The 23341-nt window shown below is 38.0% G+C and overlaps 1 protein-coding gene across 2 annotated transcripts in view; it reads right to left on the bottom strand.

The window, feature by feature from the left end:
* The window catches only part of LOC149786979 (TPR and ankyrin repeat-containing protein 1-like), a 141854-nt gene extending 127486 nt beyond the window's left edge, over positions 1-14368 (bottom strand). Inside the window, exons 1-2 of one of the 2 annotated variants that reach the window (XM_089977525.1) lie at positions 14240-14368; positions 749-898 (exon numbers count right to left, since the gene is read on the bottom strand). In XM_089977525.1, coding sequence (XP_089833651.1) covers positions 749-833 — 85 coding nt within the window. In that variant the 5' untranslated portion in view covers positions 834-898; positions 14240-14368. Of the gene's footprint in view, positions 1-748; positions 899-3179; positions 3270-14239 lie in introns of those variants that run through there. The other variant, XM_089977526.1, reaches the window with a different exon arrangement.
* Between the last annotated feature and the right edge of the window lie 8973 nt (positions 14369-23341).

Below are 23341 nucleotides of genomic sequence, written 5' to 3'. Positions count from 1 at the left end.
ATTGCAATTTCTGACATGTCATTTTTGAATGATTTAAAAGGTGTCCCACAACTTACGACTCGAAAAAAACTATGTGTCTCAGAACATATAGTGCACAAAAAAATTACTTTTAAAATTAATTTATGGTGTCCCAACAAATACGGTGTCCCAACATATGCGGTAAGTACGGTAATACTGGTGCAATTCAAATGTGTGGTAATCAGATTACAAATAGTGATGCATGTATGCAACAAGCTGTTAATTGATTTTACCTTAGTGCTGTAATCGGGATGAGGGCAAATGTGGGATTTTTATGAGGTGTTAATTAGTAATAAAGGGATCAATGTCTTTAAATAAAATCTGCTGATGCTGGATTTTTGTATTGTTGTATTGCTGAATGAACTGTTGACCTGTTCTTGCATTGCTCATGACATTTACAGAGGAATATTTAAGGGAAACTGATACATGTTTAAGTTCAGTTCATGTTAAAACATAAGTATTGGCAATGAAACATGAAATGCAAGATTATATCTCATGTTCTGTCCAGCACTGAAACGTTCTGCTGACGATGAACTTGGCTTGGTGGAATACTGGACAGCAGTCAGCAAATTTAAATACCCAGTCAAAGAAAAACAAAAGTTTGAAATTTTAGCAGACTGAGCATGGTTTTTTGTCACTGCCACAGTCTAATGCTGATTGAGAGAAGACATTCTCCATTCTTCGGAGTAGAATACAAGTGAGTTTTTCTATTCAGTGTAACAATACTTACCGTCAGCAAGATTCGGATATAACTGTAGAAGTTTCTCTCGCATAGAAAACTCAGGTGGGTTGGATATGGGTGGTGGATAAGCCATCCTGCCATCAATTCCTGCAAAGCCACCATTAATTTATCAAAGAAACCAACCTCTTAATCCTGAACCTGTTGGAAATAAAATATAAAATGTTTACAATTTAGATAGAAACATGCACAGAGAATATTTCAACCCTTCCACTACAGACCCAAAAGGGACAGAGATAAGCAGCGTTGTCTCTATATGCTGGTAGGCAACAAAAATGTGCAACTATTTCATCCTTTATTCTTGTTACATATGTTCTCAATCAAAAATTTGATCTATTTCTGTAAACTGGTTTTTTAAATATAGTCATAAAAAAGTTTTCCTGTTTCAATTAGCTGCCATAATTAATTAAACAGTGGCATAATTTCTACAAACAAGAAAATGATGACCTTGGTACCAGGCTGCCTCTATCAAATTTGGTCAAATTCTCTCAAGTTCTTTCTCTGATAAAAAAACAGCAAATGCTTTTGAACAATGCATACTGGATGCATGATGATGCCAAATTCTCAACTGGGCTTACAACCAGGTTAGCTAAATAATCTATATAAAAACTGGGTCAGCCAAATTTTAACCCACGTAAAAACCATGTAAACTAAAAAAACCATATAAAAGCATTAACAGACCCATTTCACTAATGCATCAAGATGAATGGGAAGGGATACATTCAAAAATATAACCAACAGAACAAATATATTACAGAAGCTTTTTTATCCAATACAGATGAAACTCAAAATAAAACATATATGCTGTTGGTCAAACCTTAATCAAAGTCTGGGCCACAATAAACCACTTTTCACATGTCTCAAAAATATCCCCCTTCTCTTCCCCACACACTACAAACATGACATCAAACCATGTAATCCTCAACACATTCTCCTGACAGACTGTCCCTAATATGACCCCTTCCCCAAAAACAGTGAAAACAATGCACTGGATACAATGTACGATACCTACACATTACTGATTTCAAACAAGAATCCCTTGAAGGGATTGACAATCCACTCGGTAAAAAGAATTTCCAGAAATTTAAGACCATTTGTTCATTTTAAAACCGCATGTGATATGCTTCAGCAGTAACAGTATTTTCAAGTTAGCTGTTGTGGTACATATACTGGTTGTCTATTTGGCATCATTTTCATGTAGAACAAAATGGACATCATTCAAAGTCTTTTGATACACGTTGTAATGATCATCCATTCAGGAGAAGCAGTAGCAACAAATATTTTAAGACATGGCAACCCTAAATGATGCATGACTGGCACCATTTTCAACTGAGACCAATTAGGTATCTTAAAAAGTATTGCTGAAAATGCCAAACTGAGATACATATAACCATCCATTTATGGGGGAGATGAAAATATTTTCAAAACAACTTTATATTAGTCATGAGAAGCAATAACAAAGTTTTTAAAATTGCTGCTGTGGCCAGCCAAACTGGACATCAGATTGGCACCATTTAAGACCAATTGGGCATCATAATTACTGTCCTGATGATCAGGAGAAGCAGCTATAACAAGATTTTTTGATGGCTGCCAAGGCAGCCATATTGGACAATGTATCAATACATTTTTCATACAGAACCAACTAGACATGCTAAGAATATTTTTAAATTAAAAACCACATGTTAATATAACAGCCCACTCAGGAGTAACAAAATAAAAAAAGATCTTCAAGATGGCCACATAATTGGACATATCGGCTCTCAGATCAACATCATTTTCATTTAAGCCCAACTGGACATCACAAGAAGTGTTCTAGTGAAAACCCAATATCAATATGACTTTCTGTTCAAGTAGAGTTGTAATAACAAGATTTTTAGGATGCATGTCATGGGAGGCAATATTGGCTGTCAACTTGTCACCATTATATCACCAACCAGACATCATAAGAAGTTGTTTAGTGAAAGCATCATGTTAATGTGACAATCCATTCAGATGGAGTAGCGATAACAAGAATTTCAAGATGTACAATGTGGTGGCCATATTAAATGGAAAAGCATCATCATTTAAGACCAACTAGAGCATGGGATGAATGTGTGTGTAAAGTTTCAAGGCAATCCTCCAAGTAGGTGGGAGGAGTGCAATAATACATTTTTTTGTGTTAAAAGATGAACAATGAACAACAGAACATCCCATAAGCTCATCCTGTCTATAACCAGTAGATTAAAAAATGTTACTAGAACCATCACACCCTACTACCATTTAGCTACATCCAGCATCTTAATTACTAACTACTGCATTATGAATGATTTACAAAACATCACTGGAAATTGTAATACTTGAACTTGAATTTCCCTTCCTTAACTTTCATATTTTGTAAGTATTTAAGTTTTAGATATGAGCCCATCATCTGTTTTCCACCTACCTATACATATCTAGAATGTTCTTCCACTACACTGCACAGTAAAGTCAATGTTGTTTGCTGTATGCATGCCTATCATCTGAACAACAAAAACCAAAGTCAGACTTACAAACACATGTATAGATATAATACTTATCAAAGTTATATACCTGATAACCCTTTCCAGGTCAATGATGAATAAAGCATTTACTGAAAATGACTGTAATGTATACAACACCAATACTAAAAGCTATTGTGAAAGTAGGTACTTCCTGGTATACTGCTAAAATATGCTTCCCAACAGCAAGGCAGAATTTGGACTTGGCTATTTTTTACACTTCAGATTATAAAAGCATAATAACGTGCAACACAAACCTCTGGTCAACCTTAGATACAGCATTTCTAAAATTGTGAAAAAATGTTGTAGAACAGATACTGGATAGAGAGGAATGAGTACACTGATTGTGGCATGCACAGGTCTAATGTACACATCTTCTATAATGAAAACTATTACCTTTGGGACTCGTCATTTTCATAAATTACAAGAGTGGGGAACCTGTGAGCTCCTAACAAAAGCCTGCAAAATCTGCTTATAGACAAAACAAATTCTATCCAATATACGTGTATCTGCTGCAAACACATTTTTGTCTTCAGGTAAAAGGTAAAGAATTTCTTGGTTTGAAAGAAAATCCCAGCAAACCCCACCCCATATTAAATGGTAAGTTCCTTAGTTGTTCCAATTGAATAATCAAGGCTACGTATTTAAAACAAGACCACAATAATCAACTTCTATAAAAATGCACAAAAACAACTTTTCATATGGTACACTGTGAATCAATACATAATTGTACGTGTTATCATGTATCCAAATGTCAGAGTATTCAAACCAATGAAGAAAAGACTGGTGAAAATTAGTTTGTATATGCACAATATGGTTCTTAAAAGCTCAATAACCAAACCCAAAATTATCACAATGACAGCTCTGTTCAAGAAATGTTAATTTTTGGGGAGAGATCTTCCCCTCCAGCACTGTACACTGTGAAACAAAAGGCTTGCAAATATGATGCATGATTTTCATGCAATTGGTTGATTTCTTTTAGCGCAGATGTTAGAAACCAGCATGGATTCTCCAAATCAATGCCCTAGAATAGGTCTGGTTTTTCCGATTTGTTCACAACAGTGTTGGTATGTTGGAGGTCACAACCAATTACATATTTATATGTATTGCAAGAGGTGCTTACGTTAATGCCATCTTTGAGAACAGATCGGCCCCAATTTCGCTCAGGACCTCAAACTACATGTTTCTATGGCGTATTGCGAGTTCAACTAAAAAACTTCATGCATTTTTTGTTCAAATTTGTGGAGTTTTCAGTCCTTATATTTTGTCAAATATGCGAAAAATGTTTATTTTATAATGTCCATTATTGAATCCAAAACAGATGAATGCAGGGCATCATTATCTGCCCCTTTATTACCCTTAATACCAATTAGAGTGTCCACCTCAGATGCAGACGGTCGTGGGTTTGAACCCCAGTAGAATCATACCAAAGACTTAATTTCTTTAAGGCTATGTTAAAAATCCAAAACAAACACACACATCAGTGAGACTAGGTAAACTCATTGCAACGAAACCGCTTACAACACTGCTAATTGATCATAATGGCATTCCTTTGTTTGACGTGTTTTGATTTGCCGATAATTTGGTTGCTTAGCCCAATATGCAGTCAAGCGGTAAAAGGATGTAAATGTATACACGAAGAGGGGTAGAATCAAGTATTCAGTACGCCCAGAGGGCATGATTGGCCAAATAAAGGCAGATATAGTGATTAAAGCACGAAAATAAGGACTAGCCCGACTTTTTTAAAAAGCACTTGTCCCAGACTAGCGACTTGGAAAATTTTACTTGTCCGACTTCAAAAATTACTAGTCCGGGGCGTCGGGCTATGGGATTTGCTCAGCCCTGCAAGACATTTATATAGGAAATTTGCTGGGGGAAAATATGAATGACCAAAGTGAGTAGTTACCCACTGTTTAAAGTTGACTGTAAGGGTAGGCATGTCTATATATGATTAGTAAGTTAATTCAAAATTACAAATCGATCTTTAGAACCGTCACATTTTGCATGTTTGAAAAGTAGAATTGTTTTTTTGTTAAAGTGGCAATTGATCTTGTTACCTGAATCAGTCAGAATTATAATACAGTTTGTACTGTACCCATGTGACCAAAATGCAAGGCATATAGAAGAAGGGCATATAAACATTAAGAGACCAACCATACAATGGGGGCAGGGTGGATGAAGGTGGCAGATGAGATTTTCTTGCAAGGCAGGATTTTTTTGGTTATAAATCAGTTTAGGTATTTTTTATTCACACTATTTGAGGCAGAAATTGAAAATACTAAAATTCCCAACCACCCCACAATGAACTGGTCTTTCCCTAAAATGTCCTTATTTGGAAGCGTATAATTTCTGCTGCTGATACTTATACACCCATTAATAATCTGTTTTAATCATCAATTAACTATTAAAATACATGCCTATGGATGTCCAAGAGTTGATATTAACCCATGCAAAGACTGCATGCAATCTTACTTGCCTGGGGATACAATACTTCAACTACTTGGATGGGGTGGGGGTGGGGATGTGATTTTGGATTTTAACGTAGCTTTAACAATTTTTCAGTCATATCACTTTGATGTCTGCAGTGTGGCAGTTTATAGTGATGTATAGCACTGGGGCATCATGCCACAGACATGTAGCATGATGTCCCACCCAGCACATTATCATGACACTAGGTCAACCAGTCCTAACAATAACCTCTTAATTCTAAGTGCTTAGCGAGACAGCTGTTAGTACCATTTTTGTATGTCTTTGGTATGACTCGGCTGGGGTTCTAACCCACAACCTCCCACTTCCAAGGCAGACACTCTAAGCATTAGGTCATCAAAGTGGTCCTACACGGATGGGTTGATGGAGTGTCAGAAGCCAAAAAATACCATCCCTCAGTGTACATCTAAAAAATCATAGGGCAAAGTCACTTTTGCCTTCCCAATACAAAAAAGCAGAAATATTTTTTTCTGTGATTCTGTCACCTACATTGCTTTGTTACATCCCAGGGTCTAAAACCATGTAACAAGACATGGTCAAAACCAACAAGCATTCAATTTTCGAAAATACAAATTTATTTCCCAAAATCAAACAATGTGAAATAAATAAAAATAACATAGTAATGTATAAATTCCTAGAATATGTAATATTAAATTTACAGTAACCCAGAAATGATCCAATAGTAGTATGAATGAAGGTTCTATAGTGCTGATGTGCTAGCACAAATGAAGAAGCAATGTTTTAATATCCAAAGGTTTAACTTCAAGGTAATCCAGTGAAAAATGAATGTCACTAAAGTCCTTATGTGTTTCACTTAATCCACCGAAATGCCTCTTAAAAAACAGCACATTTATTATTATTATTATTATTATTATCCAATTAGCAGCAAGGGCAGTCATGACATATCCAGAATGGACTCCCCAGAACATGCTATGTTGCCATGACCTCCATTCAACTAATGTGTGGTGTACTTTGACCGAATTAGTTGTCGACATAAACTTGGCAATGACCTTCATTTATGAATGGAGAAAGTACATTCATGTACAGTGGTCCTCCTCTTATACGGCTTATGCACCAAACAGTGGCTTTATAACTTTATAAGACGGGTGGCCTTTCCAGAGGGGGGCTAAATTTTTTGTGAGAAGTATATATAACGTACATAGTAAGAAAGCTTCATAACTCCAAGCATTTAATATCTTCATTTAATATCTTCGTTTAAAAGTAATATTAATTATTAAAAGGTTCTTCTTTTAATAGAATAATAATAACAGACTTATTTCAACTGAATATAGATATACTTTTATATTACAGGCCAGCCACAGAATGAGAAATAAATGTCATTGACTTATATAAACACTATATGTATATGATGTATCAAAATCAATGTACAGCATCTAAGAAAACTTTGCTAAGTTTTACATTTCTGTTTATGGGGAAGAATAATACAAAATTCCCTGTCTTCCTAATGAGGCCTCTTTTCAAGGAAACTGACTAAAGCTGCCTGAACTTCTTACAGTAACCTTAATTTCCTGAAACTACTGTTTATGCATGAGGATGTATATAGTTAGCTTGAGGAAAATCTCAGATTCTCTCTCACATTATGGCCTACATATAGCAAGGGAAGACATACATGTTCATTGTCTCCATGACTTCAAGCAAACATGGTAGATTAGGTGGCATGGCATAATACTCCTAATCTGATGAGTACTGGTTCAATACTCACCAAGGCCAACCCAGGTTGACTGCAATGCTTATCCTTGGGAAATTCACTTAGTTACATTTTCCTAAGCATGATATCACCAATGTTGCACTAAAGCATAATATTACCAGTGTTGCATTAAAGCATGATAAGCCAATGTTGCGTTAAAGCATGATATCGCCAATGTTGCATTAAATGTGCTGCTGAAACTTGTAAAAACAACAACAAAACTAAATTCAAGCAAACATCATACGCCCTAATCTCGGGGTGGCTCTTGGAATGTTTTCATCTGGATTTACCCAAAAAGAGGTTTATACCTCACTTACTGCAAAACTGAGTGGGTCCATTTCAAAATTTTTGTATGGGTCAATGGAAACACTCTAATATATTCTTTCAGTGTTTTGATTCAGCAGCTAGGTGTGTGCTCCAAATAATTTAGGGGCCCCAAGTGGCCGAGTGGTCTAAAGCGCTCTCCATTACGGCTCACTGCCATCTCACCTCTGTCTTTGTAGGTTCGAGTCTTGGATTCAGCCAATGTGGGTATGTGAGAAAGCTTGCAAGTAGCTTCTCGTGGGTCGGTGGTTCTTTCTGGGGTTTTCCAGTATTCTTCCTCCACCATTAATACTGGCCGCCATGTATAGCCTATCGTGTGCTGAAAAATGGCATGAAACCCTACAACAACAACCAAATAATTTATATTTATTATTAAGCTCTTTTAATTTAAAAAAATGAAATTCAGTGATTTTTGGAAACTGAATAAATTCAATATACTGTAAACAAAATGTCTCATTTTATGTACTGTATAATCCACTGTCAACTTCCTCACATAAACAAACAATTAACCATGAAATGCATTGTTTGCAGCATGAGGCTGTTAGGTTGTTACATGTACCTAAATTTTAGGCTGCCTTAGAAGCATCTTCTATAGCCAAAGTTAGTACGTGTTACCCTATCTACATAGACTTTAGTGATGATGCGGTGCCAGAAACAATAATCATAAACTTTTTAATGAGACTACAAAGGGGAAAATGCTACTCATGGTGAAATGAAAACCTGTCAACAAGTTTTTTTTATTAATTAGGTACAAGTAAAACTTGTGCTAATTAAAACACACATGAATTACAGAATAGAGTAATATATATATGTTGATATGATCTAAGAAAGACAACTGTTACTCTCTATTCTGTAGTGGTCTTGAAGGAGTTACTTTTGTGTGTGTGTTGATTAAACACGTGACTTGTGTTTTCGTCTACAAGCTATTCTTTTGAAGATATCACCACTTATGATGATACAAGCATGCTATCAACATGGTGGCAGCGGTGAACGCATATCCTGATAACGTCTGCAACGTTGATTTTCGCTGGATAAACGCACAGAGTTGAAGAAACTCCGAAAATTTGACCAAGCCAGGTCGCAAAAATAGATCACATTTAATTGAACATTCGTCCCGATTTGATTCGTTCGACATGGCGGACTCGTTAAAGCCACCTGGGACTTTAGATATTACCGAAGGAAACATAAGTGAAAACTTCAAGAGATGGAAGCGACAGATAGAAATATATTTGACCGCTAGTGGTTCCCAAAACAAAGACAAGACAGTTAGAACCAGCATCATTTTACACTGTGCAGGACCGAAGGTAACTGACATTTATGACCAGTTTGTATGGGCAAATCAAGATGACAAAAACGATCCAGACAAAGTTCTGCAACAGACTGAAGCCTACTGTAATCCACGGAGGAATGAAGTTCTTGAAACCCACAGGTTCTGGTGTGTGAAATATGATGACTTTACATCGTTCGAACATTTCCTTACCGAAGTTAGGAGAAGAGCAGAGTCGTGCAATTTCAAAGAAAAAGACAGAATGATAAGAGATAAAATTGTACTCAGCACAAGTGGTAAGCTCCAAGAATTGTTGTTGAGAGAAGAAAAACTTGAACTTGACAAGTGTCTTCAAACTTGCCGAGCATTTGAACAGTCAAATAGACATGTGCAAGAAATCAGACAAGACAAAGTACATGATTCGGTGAACAAAGTTGATAACGCGAAACCACGATCACAAGCAGGTGTATCTGGTACTGGATTGGTAAGACCGAAACTTAAGTGCGGTTTCTGTGGACTGTTTCATGAACGAAGCAAAGAAAAATGTCCAGCCTGGGGAAAGAGATGTAACAACTGTGGTGTAAAGAACCATTTCAAATCATGCTGCAAGAAAGTGCAAACAGTTGACCAAAATGACAAGCCCGAAGAAGCTACAGAAGAAGAATTCTGGCTTAACTACATTGACAGTTCGATCAATTCAAAGGCAAAAGCCAAAATGATTGTAAATGACTGTGATGTAACATTTCACATTGACACTGGGGCCCAGGTAAATACAATCCAACAGAGATTTGTCAGAAAATCTCAGAGAATACAGAAAGTGTCACATCTCAGAATGTGGAACAAGTCAACAGCGAAATCCTTAGGGGAGGCAACTCTGACAGTGACAAACCCAGTGAACAATGAAACTTATAACGTAACTTTTGTAATTGTGCCAAATGAGCTAGATTGCTTGCTAGGTTTGAAAGCGGTTCAAGAACTGAAACTGGTCACAATTAACACCGATAATTTTATCGGAAGCGTCAAACGCCACCTCGGAGATCTTGGTGAAGTGAACCTCAGACTCACAGATGATGCAAAACCCAGGGCATTGCCAGCTCGCAACATACCGCTGGCAGTGAGAACTGAGGTGAAAGAACAAATTGACCTACTGACAGAACGCGGCATTTTAATACCAGTTACAGAACCAACTGAATGGGTTAGCCAGATGGCAATTACAAAGAAGAGCAATGGATCGTGGAGGATATGTTTAGATCCTCAACCGCTGAACAAAGTGTTAGTGAGAGAACGATATAGACTTCCAACTTTTGATGACGTAGTTCCAAGATTACATAATGCCAAAGTATTCACGAAACTCGATGTGCAAGAAGCATATTGGCATATTAGACTTGATGAAAAATCCAGTCTACTTACTACTATGATAACACCATTTGGAAGATACAGATGGGCTCGACTACCATTCGGACTGAATGTATCCAGTGAAATATTTCAGCAGAAACTGAATGAAGCTCTTAGCGACCTTGAAGGCATATTTACAATTGCGGATGATATTATCATCGTTGGTTGTGGTGATAATGAAATAGCAGCTCAGAAAGACAATGATGAAAAGCTGGCAAAGCTTTACAAACGCTGTGAAGAGAGGCACATTGTTTTGAATGAAGGAAAGAAGGATATGGGCCCTGAAATCACTTTCCATGGACACAGAATCACGCCACAAGGTATCAAGCCAGATAACGATAAAATCAAAGCTGTTCTTGAAATGAATGCTCCGACGGACATTACTGAAATCAAGCAATTTTGTGGATTGGTACAGTATATGGCTAAATTTGTGCCAAATCTGTCTGAGACTCTTGAACCATTGAGAAACCTGACTAGAAAGAACACACCGTGGAAATGGACAAAACAATGCACGGAAGCTTTTGAAAGAGTGAAACAACTGTTAAAGCAAACAGATGTGTTAGCAATCTACGATCCAAATAAGGACTTGGTACTACAAGTTGATAGTAGTAAAGATGGCCTAGGAGCTGCTCTGCTGCAAGATGGACACCCACTTGAGTTTGCATCAAGATCTTTGAAACCAGCTGAAAGGAACTGGGCACAAATAGAAAAAGAAGCGCTTGCAGTATTGTATGGGCTAGAGAGGTTCGATCAGTACACATATGGTCGCCCAATGATTGTTGAAAACGACCATAAACCTCTGGAAACCATCCTGAAGAAACCACTCAGTCAAGCACCAAAGCGGCTACAAGACATTCTAATGAAGATGTTTAGATACAATGTTACGTTTCGGTACGTCAAAGGATCTGAATTAATCATTGCGGACACACTAAGTCGTGCTTATAGTTTGTCAGATGACACTGAACTGACTAGGCTGAAAGTATGTGAGGTCGAAATGTTTGATAAAATTCCGGATGCGCGAATTACAGAAATCAGGAGAGAAACTGCCAAAGACACAACTTGTCAGTTGTTGATTGACCGTATTATAGAAGGATGGCCCAAAAACAAAAATGACCTAAAGCCTGAAGTGAGACCTTATTTCTCTATCAGAGACACACTGAGCTTTTATGACGGTATAATACTGAAAGGGGAAGCTGTTTTAATTCCAAAAGCTTGGAGAGGACAAATTAAAGAACGTTTACATAGTGCCCACCTTGGCTTTGACAGTATGGTTAGGAGAGCACGAGGAACCGTTTTCTGGCTGGGAATGAATCAAGAAATAAGACAATTAGCAGACAATTGTGAACACTGCATGGAGAGAAAGCCAAAACTCCAGAAAGAGCCCCTGCGGCAACATGATGACGGCAACTACCCATGGGAGAAAATTGGGTTAGACTTGTTTGAAATACAGGGTAGAAACTATTTGCTGGCGATTGATTATTACTCAAATTTTATAGACGTTGATTTACTCACCACAACATCATCAAGTCAAGTTATTATCAAACTCAAGAAGCAGTTTGCACAATTTGGAATACCTAGAATAATCATCAGCGATGGTGGATCACAATTTATGTCTGACGAATTCAGTCAGTTCACGAAACAGTGGGGCATTCAACATCACGTGACTTCTCCTCATCACCCAAAGTCAAATGGCAAAGCCGAAGCCGGTGTGAAGATTATAAAAGGCATGATGGTTAAATGCCTGAACTCTAGGACTGATCAGTACGAAGCACTGCTAGAACTAAGGAATACTCCAAGACAGGACACTGGTCTAAGTCCGGCCCAAATGATGTTTGGGAGAGAAACAAGATCAATGCTACCTTTGGTTCAAAAGAAGTCGCCCAGAAACAAGAAGCGAGATGCTAGGAAGGACTGTATCAAGAAAAGTTATGACCGTAGTGCTAGAATTAAACTAAAACTTGAAAACAGTCAGCCTGTATATTTCCGACACAAACCAGATAAACCCTGGAGAAAAGGTGTTATTACAGAATCAAACGACCGAAACTGTATTGTAACTTCAACGGATGGTGTTCAATACAAGAGAAATAGTGAACACATAAGACCGACATCAATCCCAGTACAAATCCGCGATAAATCACTGGAAAGAACAACTGTACAGGAGCAAACGGCTGACACGCATGTAACGGAACCTGATCAGAGGCGTCCCGTACCAGAGTCGACATGCCTGGAATCAGCGACTACACCAGTTATAAGACCCAGGCACGAAGTGAAGACGCCAACCTATCTCAAAGACTATGTGAGGTTTTGAGTCAGTTTTATGCAGTTGTGAGGGACATAATAATCCCCTGTAGTGATCTAGAAATGTTTTCAAGTGTTACAGTTATTGTTAGCTAAATTAGTTGAATTTATTTGCATTGCATTTTGATGACTGCATAGTATAAAATCCTGTCTTCTTTAAATCATTTTCAGTTAAAGTCTAGTCAATAATTTTTATCTAAGTCAAAAAATCCAAAGCCAGTACTTTTTGTAACTGTAAATTTTATAACCTGTTAACTTGTTCATAAATTGATGTTTTGTTTAGATCTCAATTAGTTTCGTTAGAGAAAAAGGGATGTTGATATGATCTAAGAAAGACAACTGTTACTCTCTATTCTGTAGTGGTCTTGAAGGAGTTACTTTTGTGTGTGTGTTGATTAAACACGTGACTTGTGTTTTCGTCTACGAGCTATTCTTTTGAAGATATCACCACTTATGATGATACAAGCATGCTATCAACAATATAAATTATAATTAACATGCTGAAAATGAAACTTGCAAGATAATACATTTTTTCCAATCAACAACAACTATGGAAAATGTAATACTCGATCAGATTTCATTGTCTCATTCAGAAATACGGACACATTGGCATTGCTTGGGAAAATTTTATGTATATGTAGATGTGGAAGATGAAGCTACAGCCCGCTTAAAATGCAAGAACAAAGCGTTGAACAGAATACTGTCCTTTCACTGGTTAAAAGAAAATGACGTCCTGTATTTATTTATAACTTATTTTCAGTTGGCCAATGGGAAAGTAGTATTCCAATCAGGGAGTTGTTTTTGCATATTAAGCGGGCGCGATCAGGTACATGTCGAGCGGTGCCATGGGAAAATGATTTGGCATTCCTTAAAGGTATAATATTAAGACAAACTTCTGATAGGGATACACAGTAGAATGCCTGAGCTAAACATCGGTAACAAATTTATTATGCTCCGCGAAATGTGGCTTGAAATAACAGCGTTTATTCTTAAATGGGTCGCGCGAGAAAGGAGGGAAGTGTCCTCCCTTGTAATTATTATATAGTACATGTATGACAGGTCAATTTTAAGCAATGATACGAGTCCCCACCAGGATTCGTTACAAAGAAAATCTGGTGTATTCGTCCTTGAATCAAGGGATGGGGGTTCTAACCTGATTCAAGGACGGATACTCCAAATTTTCTTTGTAATAACCCCTGTGCGAGCCCCTGTGCTAGGAATCGGTTAAAAGAAGAAAATAAAAAAGAAAAGTTAAGATACATTTACAACACATCTAATAATGCGATTATTTGTTAGAGGACAGTACTAGAGTGACATCACGGTCGTTCATGGCAACAATGAAATCAACAGTGCGTTTTCACATACCAGCGTTACGGCAGCATTCCACCAACCCACCTTGCCAAACATAGCCCCTTTATCGTAGCCTAATACAAAATTTGTCATTAATATTAAACATGTAAGTTATATGGAAAACGTTACATAAATACCTTAAACTCAAAAATACGCCGATTAAATCATGTGAACCAATGCACATGAAGTAACATTGTCGTTCTCCACTTTCGATTTATTAAATGTTGATCACGCCATTGTTGTTGCGTTATGACGTCAACATACAGGTGGTTGCAGACTGGTAGCTTCTTTAATGACCGGAACGAATAAAACTAGTCATAGCATTCTAAGTGAGTTACCTCCCTTTAGGAGTGTAATGTATCTGCATTTTAAGTGGACCAAATGGAGTGAAGTTGTTCCTGGATCCGCACAAATACAAACACTCAAAACACTGCGCGTTTTATCAACTGTGCATATAACTTTTATGATTAATTTTTTTAACCATTTAAATTTTAATTCTCAGTTAAGGAAACTCATTTTCTATGATATTTCGTATGCAATGGTTTTAGTGCGGAATGTAAACATTTTGCGTAGTAAGTAGGAGAAACAAAGTAGCGAACACTTCACATAGTTGATCTCAAATGGGTAATGATTTCATACTGAATTTATGAACGAGTTGAATATTACCTTGTGCTTGCTTGCCAAGGCTCGAATAAGCTGGAATTATTCAACGAATTAAATAAATTCAATATTAAATCATTGTATTATTTAGCGTGAAAGAAGAAGGAATAATTTCGTTCATTCTGATTGAGGTATGCACCTTATAATTGGTTGTGAGTATTTAAAAAAAAAAAGCCCCAGACGCATTTCCACAACCATTAACATATAAAAGTATATATTTTCTTGCACGAATTTAAATAAAAGAACAAGTGTCTTTCTGGATAAATAAAATATTATATACAGACAAAATCTTTTTTCAACAGAAAATGTCAAATGCGTTTAATGTCACATTGTATGATATAGTACCGGTTGGAGTACGGTAGACGATAGCAGTGAAGGAGGATACTTTACGGACAATGGAGAAATACATTACGGATACCCACCGCCACCACCACCTTGGGAACGTTTACGGACACGACTTTTCAGATCACCCTCGGAACGTTTACGTACAACGGGAATCTAACATGGAGAATATTTGGACTGTATACGGACAAGGGAAAGTTGGGTTTAAAAGGAAAGGAACAGGTGGGGTGACGTCACGGTACTGGACATTTGCAACAATGTGACAAGGGTCTGGCCTGAATACGGGCTACTCTAGGTAGAGATAAATTTATTAGAGATATATAGATATATAACACATATACATAGATTGGTGAACATGAATCTATCACATATAAAATATGAAATCGACTACAAAATTTGTGTATTCAAGAGAGTAAATCTTTTCTAGACAGTAGAGTGGCCCTGAAAAGGGCTGTTGGTTTTTTGTCAACACCATTCCATTAACATGGAGGGCATCGCATAGATCTTCTTCTCTCCCTTAATCTTCGTCTGACTTCTGAACCGTAGATGAGGAATCTCTTCAGTCAGCCTTGTCTCTCTATATAGATCCTTCTTTTCCAAACGCTCGTATCGGTGATCCGGATGTTTGTCCACGATGATTTGACATACATTGGTGAGTCCGTTCGGAACAACATCGACGATAGGAGGGTAGATGATTCAACATTAGTCCACATCTTGTGACGAGAACAGGAGTAGTAAAGTGGGATACTATAGCGACAATGGGAATTAGCATTACAGACCCCCCCCCCCCCCCGGGAACATATCGCGACAATGAAAATTTAACATGGAGAAAAATCGTGGGAACATATAGCGACAAGGGAAATTAACATGGAGAAAAATCGTGGGACTGTTGAGCGACAAGGGAAATTAACATGGAGAAAAATCGTGGGACAATCTTTCGACAATGGGAAATTAACATGGAGAAAAATTGTGGGACTGTTGAGCGTCAAGGGGAATTGAACATGGGAATAGAGTGTGGGTCTGTCTAGGGACTAGGGGAATTTAACATATGGAAATTGAACATGGTGGGTCTGTATAGCGTCAAGGGGAATTGAACATGGTGGGATTGTCTAGGGACAATGATGGTAGAGGGTCAAACACAACAGAGACAGAAACATACATACACTAGTACAAGCGTGAGATTTATATATAAAGCATTACCAAGACCTGAAATCTTGCTGGGGTGTTCAAAAATTTGCATATTTGTAATGATGCTATAAATAGCTATAATCAAGGAAATGCTCAACGACAAAATGGATGTGACTAAAAGTAACGCTAAAATGACGAAATTGTCCCAGAATTTAAAGGAAAATAAACATATCCCCGAAAATTAAGTTACAATGGTTTAGACTAAAATGGATAAAATTAGTAACTACTTACAATATCAACTTGTTTGACGATCGTGGATAAATACCTATGTATCTGTAATCAGCTGAAATTCCTATGAAATCCCACTATCTATTTATAGCTCCAACTTGTGGGTTATTCCATTGGAAAATCCCACTATCTTTTTATAGCCTCAGCTTGAGTGACGTTCCTGTTTATGAACTCTAGTATATATGTATAGCTACAAAATGTGGAAATCCCCAAGTCCATATTTATAGTCTCAAAATTTCCAGCGTCAGTGACGTCACTGTACTGAACACTAGGGGATAAATGGCAACAGTGTTGCAAGTGGCTGACCTGAATACGCGCTACTGTAGGTAGGTAGGTAGAGTGTATCTGATAGTGATAAAATGAGTTTTATAGGGACAAACAGAGACCAATACACACATACACACGCGCGCGCGCGCAGACACACGCACACACACACACACACACACACACAGAGGGAAGAGGAAAAAAGCAAACCCCAAATATACTATCAACACAGAAGGGAGATAATACAAACCCCAAATAAACTATCCACACAAATGTACGCGAACGCATACAAACCCTAAATATACTATCCATACAAACGTACGCGAACGCATACAAACCCCAAATATACTATCCACACTCGGGAGAAGAAGAAAAAACAACCAAATACACGATCTACACAACGTACGCGAACACACACACACACACACACACACACACACCACAGAGGGAAGAAGAAAACCATTATACACTATCCACACGGAGTGAAGAAATAACCCTTTATATATACTATCAACAGAGAGTGAAGAAAATAACCCATTATATTCCATCAACACAGAGTGAAGAAGAAAAAGTGTTTTGAAAGCACCTAAGCCCTCACCTGCAATGACCAACTCTGCCAAACATCTACACCCCACCCCCCACTCCCAACACTACAAAACCCATTTAACCCGTTATTTTATGGCATCAGTGTGTGATTTAGGAAACATCAAGACACAAAATGATGGATGAATAGACTAACTATTGTTTACGGACTTACATGCCTAAAGAGCGTGCGTGAAGGAAAACATCCTTCCATTTCAATTCTAACTAAAACATGATCCAGAGGGATAGAGAGAGGTGAAAGAGCACAATTTCATAAAGTGTGAGTAAAAACAAAACACGCCATCCTTATTATACAATGTCAAGACCAAGAGACACTTTTCATTTCTGGTCTATTCTCTTTTAGAAGGTAGTATGAAATTTCACATCAGGTCCAACGCATCGGCTCACATTGTCAATTTTTCCATTTCCATGTCTTTTCTGGCACAAGTTCTTCATCATCTTCAATTTCTTCTTCTTCTTCTGAATCCCTCTTCTCTGTTTCGTCTTGTTTCTGTTTCTTCTCTTTTCTCGTAGGGCACTCTGAATTCCAGTGTCCTTTCTCCTGACAACGATATTAGGTATCTTGACTTTTGTCTCTCTTTCTTAGACGAAGCAGGTATTCTGGAGACATATACCCATTTACCTTTGCAGATATAGCAAACTTCATTAGCACACACTTTCGTATGACTCTCATCAAATCAACGACCAAAAGAATAGTTTTGTTGCCACTTTCGCCTGTGAATTATGCTTTCGTATGACTTTTAGCAAATATTTGACCAGCAGGTCGATCTGTGCTGACTCTTCCATCTTCTTGATCGTTTGAGAGTGGAATGAATACTCCGACGCTAAGACACTCTCCTTATATACAGGGACCTGCTGCGTATGAAACCTAGTCAAATGTAATTTTGCAATATGATGAAACGATTTCACTGAGGAAGTAAAAGACAATGATGTAGCGTATCGCCTCACACAAAACCTGAAGTGTTAGCTCAGATCCGTGTCATCGATTTCGAAGACGACATAACTGAGCTTTCATCAATGCTCTCCATTTATGCCACAAAACCACGAGTCCTGATTCACGCCAAAAGAAATTTCGTTCGGTCCATAAAAAATAGTATCACATCTGAGAAACGCAAAAACGAACATCCAGAAAACTGAGAACGACGGCTTACACCTACAACGTGAAATGTATGAGTTCAAGTAGTGCGTAAAACTTAGTCAAATTAAATTTTTATAGTCAAGACGAAATGATCTCTTTTCGAAGAAGAAAGCAGACACCAAGCGACAATGGCGATCCGTGTCACACAACACTTTTCAAAATGTATATGATCAGAGGTTTGTTCTAGCGATCTGCACGGTTAAATTAAATGTTGATGTATTTTGCAATAAGACGGACACAATTTCCATGGGATCGCCCATGGAACCATTGTTCGTGCATTAGTTTAATTTTTTAAAATATTTTTTTATATAAATGGCCTATAGGATAGACCCAGTAAAGCATGGCCATTCTCGTCACTGTGTGAATAGCTACTCAAGTCAATTCGAAGTGAACGCGGTAAGAAAATAAGTATAGCCAATGAAATGGCTTACAACGGGTGATGCATTGTTTTGTTCTAGGACTGTGTGGCATAATAATCCCTATGTTCTTGCGTTGTTACCATTACAGTGCAGACAGACTGAAATGTGAACTTACAAGCCCTCTTTATCTGTGTTGTACCATTTCTTCTTACCACATCAAAATACTGAGCGTCACAGTATTGGTTCGCGTTTTCAAGCTGACCATTTTTTATATCTCACTTAAACATTTTAACATAAACACTCACACTCACATCGATAGAGTCAGAACAGACGTGTTACGGTATTGAAGAGCATGTTATCTTTTTTTTTCAAACTAATAAATTTGGGGTTTGTATGAAGTAAAGAACCGAAAGTACAGTGAAACTCAAGGATGATGACCCAATCTGTCTGTCTATTGATGCGTGTATTTACTTAAGAAGAAATATGACCTCTAAAACACAAAGAGATACGGCAAGCATGATTAGAATGAACATAACGATGTTTTCCTTCACGCCCGTGTAATTTAGAGTTTCAATCCTCTTTGAAGACAAACTTGGTCTCCTTTTGTAGGACTTGAAATAATAAAAAACCTGAAAAAGTCTTAAGCACTTTGCTATAGATAATTTTTCATCAACAGACTAAACAACATAAATACCGTTACAACACTAGAAAGCCTTAAATCTTCTATCAAAAAGAAATGCATCAAAAAATTAAAGATTAACGATAACTAACCAATGAAACCGAATTTAACAAAGGCAGTGACATGTGAAGAAATGTCTCTCACTTTGGAAAGGTAGGCGAATGTACTCTGTCATGTACCATCAACTTGAAAAAAATATAAACAGAGAGAAACCTGAATTCAAAATTCAGTTGTTTTTTTCTTCAAAATTGTTTCGTTTCTTTTTTCTTTTTTTTTTTGGAACAAATCTAAGCACTAATATAGAGTGGAAAAGGGAAAATGCACATACAAGCTTTGATATTTCTGAAAAAATGAGGGGATATTCCTAACGTTCATAACCACCTATGGACTTGGACTTGTCTGTGACTTATCCACAAAACAAGATGTACATATTTCTGGTCAAGCTGCAAGTGTGTGCGTGTTTTTGAAAATGGTAAAAACTGGATATACAATTTTCTCGTGACACTTATAAAGTGAAGAGTCTGTGCAAGTGTCAAAACCCAAAGTCATATAAGTTTTGTATTTTGTACGGCTTGTAAAGATTTCCACTTTAGAAAATGTGAAGTATCACAAGTTATTATCACAAACAGAAGTGGAACATAGGGGCTTGCAAGAAAGAAAATAACCCAGACAGTTGGTGTCATCAAGAGTGCTAGAGACGGTACCCGAACTTGCTTGCTTGCTTACTTGAATTAAAGTGATTTTCGCTTTAATGGAGCATATATCACTGGTTTAATAACGCACCGCGTGATTTTTAGTTACTCCTGGGGAAGGAAAGACAGCCTCATCTCCCAGGCTTTTATGTACTCACAGACTACTTTTAAATTTAGCCACTCAGGTGTAGGACTAACTAGTCCTTAACAACCTGACTGAAAGGCTTTAAACATGAGTGGGAATAGTCTCACCACACACTCATTTTTCTGTCCGAGCGTGGTAAAGGAGGAAAAAGGTGCTCAAAAAGACAGCCATGGGTGTTAAGTACTCAACAAAACGCTAGCCCGTACTTATTTCAAATCAAGTCGTGTCACCAAAAAAGACGACGTATACGACATCAAAGGCATTGTCAAACGCAGAAACCGTAAAGTGGGCAAACGACGTGTCAAAGAAGTCAAAGTACGTTGGAAAGGATATCCACCCAGTTTTCATTCTTGCATCGACGCTTCACACTATAAAAAGAAGTGACCATCATGCCCTTTTACACAGATTCAGCTACTGCGATCACTCCTTCACCCAATTCTTCTCTGCAAGATTTACAAACACAACCCTTGTGGGTGTGGTATGGAAAACGTGTGCCTAAAACGCAAATCGTCTTTTTCTGCCAAACCTTCGTGGTGTATTGTGTCATCGGTGCAGCCATTGCCAATCTGAGTTTGCAACAAGGAGACAAACACTTGTGGACCATTGTATTGAGCAGTTACATCGGTTACCCGCTTCCTAATCCCTCCCTGAAATTCTCCTCGAACGGGAACAACGGGAACCTTGTGTCCAGTGTCAGTGCCAGTCACCACTCCAACAACCCCATTTTTGGCGGAGACACTCCTCTAACTTCCAGTATCGCCTCGGAGAGCCACAAAACTCTGGAATTATGAGCAATAACAACCAATTTTACTTAACCTTACCCAGTGACAGTTCCATGGAGGTGTTTCCCAAGAACACGTTGTGCTGTTACACGGTCAAATTACCTCAGACCATCCAGTTAGATCACGAAGCCCATTGGGAAGTGGCTTTAGTGGAAATCATTCACCCAACACAAATCAAAAACATCACCGAAAAGCAAAACACTTTCGAGGTGGAAATCCTGAATGCCCAATTGGAGGAAGAAATTAACAAAATCGGGTTTTTAGGGGACACAAGACCAGCCAGCAATCCAGCCTTCATTATCTACACCTTGAAAATTCCTTCAGGTTATTATTTTAGTGGTGAACACTATTGCGGACAGGTTCAACTTAGCCTTTGGCAAAGCACTGAACAGAGCCAAAAAAAGTGTGAAGATTGAGTATCATAAAGTGGCTCATCGTCTCGTGATCAAATTTCAAGATACGGACACATTGTCCCTCAGATTTAATGGTAGTTTGTTTGAAATTTTGGGTGGACATGCAGAAATGGTCGCAAACAATATGAGCCCCAAGATCAAAAGTAATATGGATTTTTACAGAGCTTTTGGAAACCCGGTAGAACTGAACCAAGGACTTAATTTGATCTTTGTGTATTCCGATGTGGTGGAGTACAACGTGGTGGGACACACCTCTGTTCCGTTACTGCGTGTCATTCCTTTCAAAGTGGATAGTACCACAAACAATGACCAGGAAGGTGCAAACACCTATCACGTACACCGTGAATTTGTACATCCTCACTATTTGCCCGTCAGTAAGTCGTATTTAGACACTGTCAACATTGCTATAAAAGGAGATCTGGGACAAAATATTCCATTCTCCAAAGGGAAAGTTACAGTGAAACTCCATTTTCGAAAACGATTCTCTAACAAATTGTAAGTCAAGACAGCGAGGAGGGACATTTTCACCCTATAAAATCCGGCCAGATGCGTGTGGAATTTCAGTTTGCAGAAAATCTACGCGCAGATAATACGGTGAACGTCATCCTGTATGCTGAATTGGACAATACGAGATAAACCAACAGTTTGAGAGAAGTCATTCTAGACTATTAGAAGTCATGGAAGACTTTTATCAATGTTTGTATAGTAGGGATTCTTTGGACATGAAATGTGAAGATCCTGAGGAAGGAGAACCCCAAGACAAAGACGAAGAAGTCATCATGATGAAGTCTAGATGGCCAGAACAAGAATCACATTTAGTTTCCTGTTATGCTATAGTCTTGACAGAAAAAAATTAAGGAATTGATCAAGAAAGATTGCTATGGATGTCATAACGATCATCCCAGTCAAATTCAACACGATAAATGCCTGATGCTGAGTCAAGAAGAAAAATTGGACGAATATCTGGACGAACCTTGGAGTCTCATCTCGGAAGAAGACGTGTTACAACAGTGGTATAAAGGATTGCGTGAACATTATTGTCCTCCATTAACAACTCAAGAGATCCATCGCATCGAAGCTCTGTTGGATCAGAGTTGGGAGACAAGGCGAAGAAACGGTTACTTGTCAGACATTTTCAAGCAAAAAGTCAGGATCGAATTGAACACTTATCATTACCTGTGAAGAAAAAAAAAATGGATACCTGAGAACTTTATTACCTTTTGAACCACAGTTTGTACACTGCTTCTTGGAATCCTGTCGTCTGTGCTAAAGATGAACTCCCTCATTGCACACCTCAAAACCATCAAGCTTATGTGATCAACACGGACGACAGTCATCTCCCAGGAACCCACTGGGTAGCCGTTTACTTTCCTCAAGAAGGATGTGCGGAATATTTCGATTCGTACGGATTGCCCCCTTTCGAAGACGATATCATTGACTTTATGAGAAGAAATGCTCAGAGCACACGATTCAATAATGTGAAACAACAAGGCACAGATTCCTTGGTGTGTGGACAGTCCTGTGTGTATTTTCTGCATCATCGCAGCCTGGGCTATTCCTTAGAACATTTAGTGACTCATTTTGATCCTCGTTCTTCTTCTAGAAACGATGTGAAAGTAGATCGATGGTTTTGTGACCATTATGCTTATCTTTTGTCTCAAGCTAGGAAACGTGGCGTCCATCAATGTCCTAATGATTTCCAACAGTGGAAATCACAATTTCATTCACAACGTTGTCAGCCCTGTT

This window comes from Sinohyriopsis cumingii, chromosome 12 (genome assembly GCF_028554795.1).
Source record: "Sinohyriopsis cumingii isolate HCF-2022 chromosome 12, ASM2855479v2, whole genome shotgun sequence".
NCBI classification, from domain to species: domain Eukaryota; kingdom Metazoa; phylum Mollusca; class Bivalvia; order Unionida; family Unionidae; genus Sinohyriopsis; species Sinohyriopsis cumingii.
Note: the sequence above shows the minus strand (reverse complement) of the source record. Positions and strands in the feature narration are given on the sequence as shown.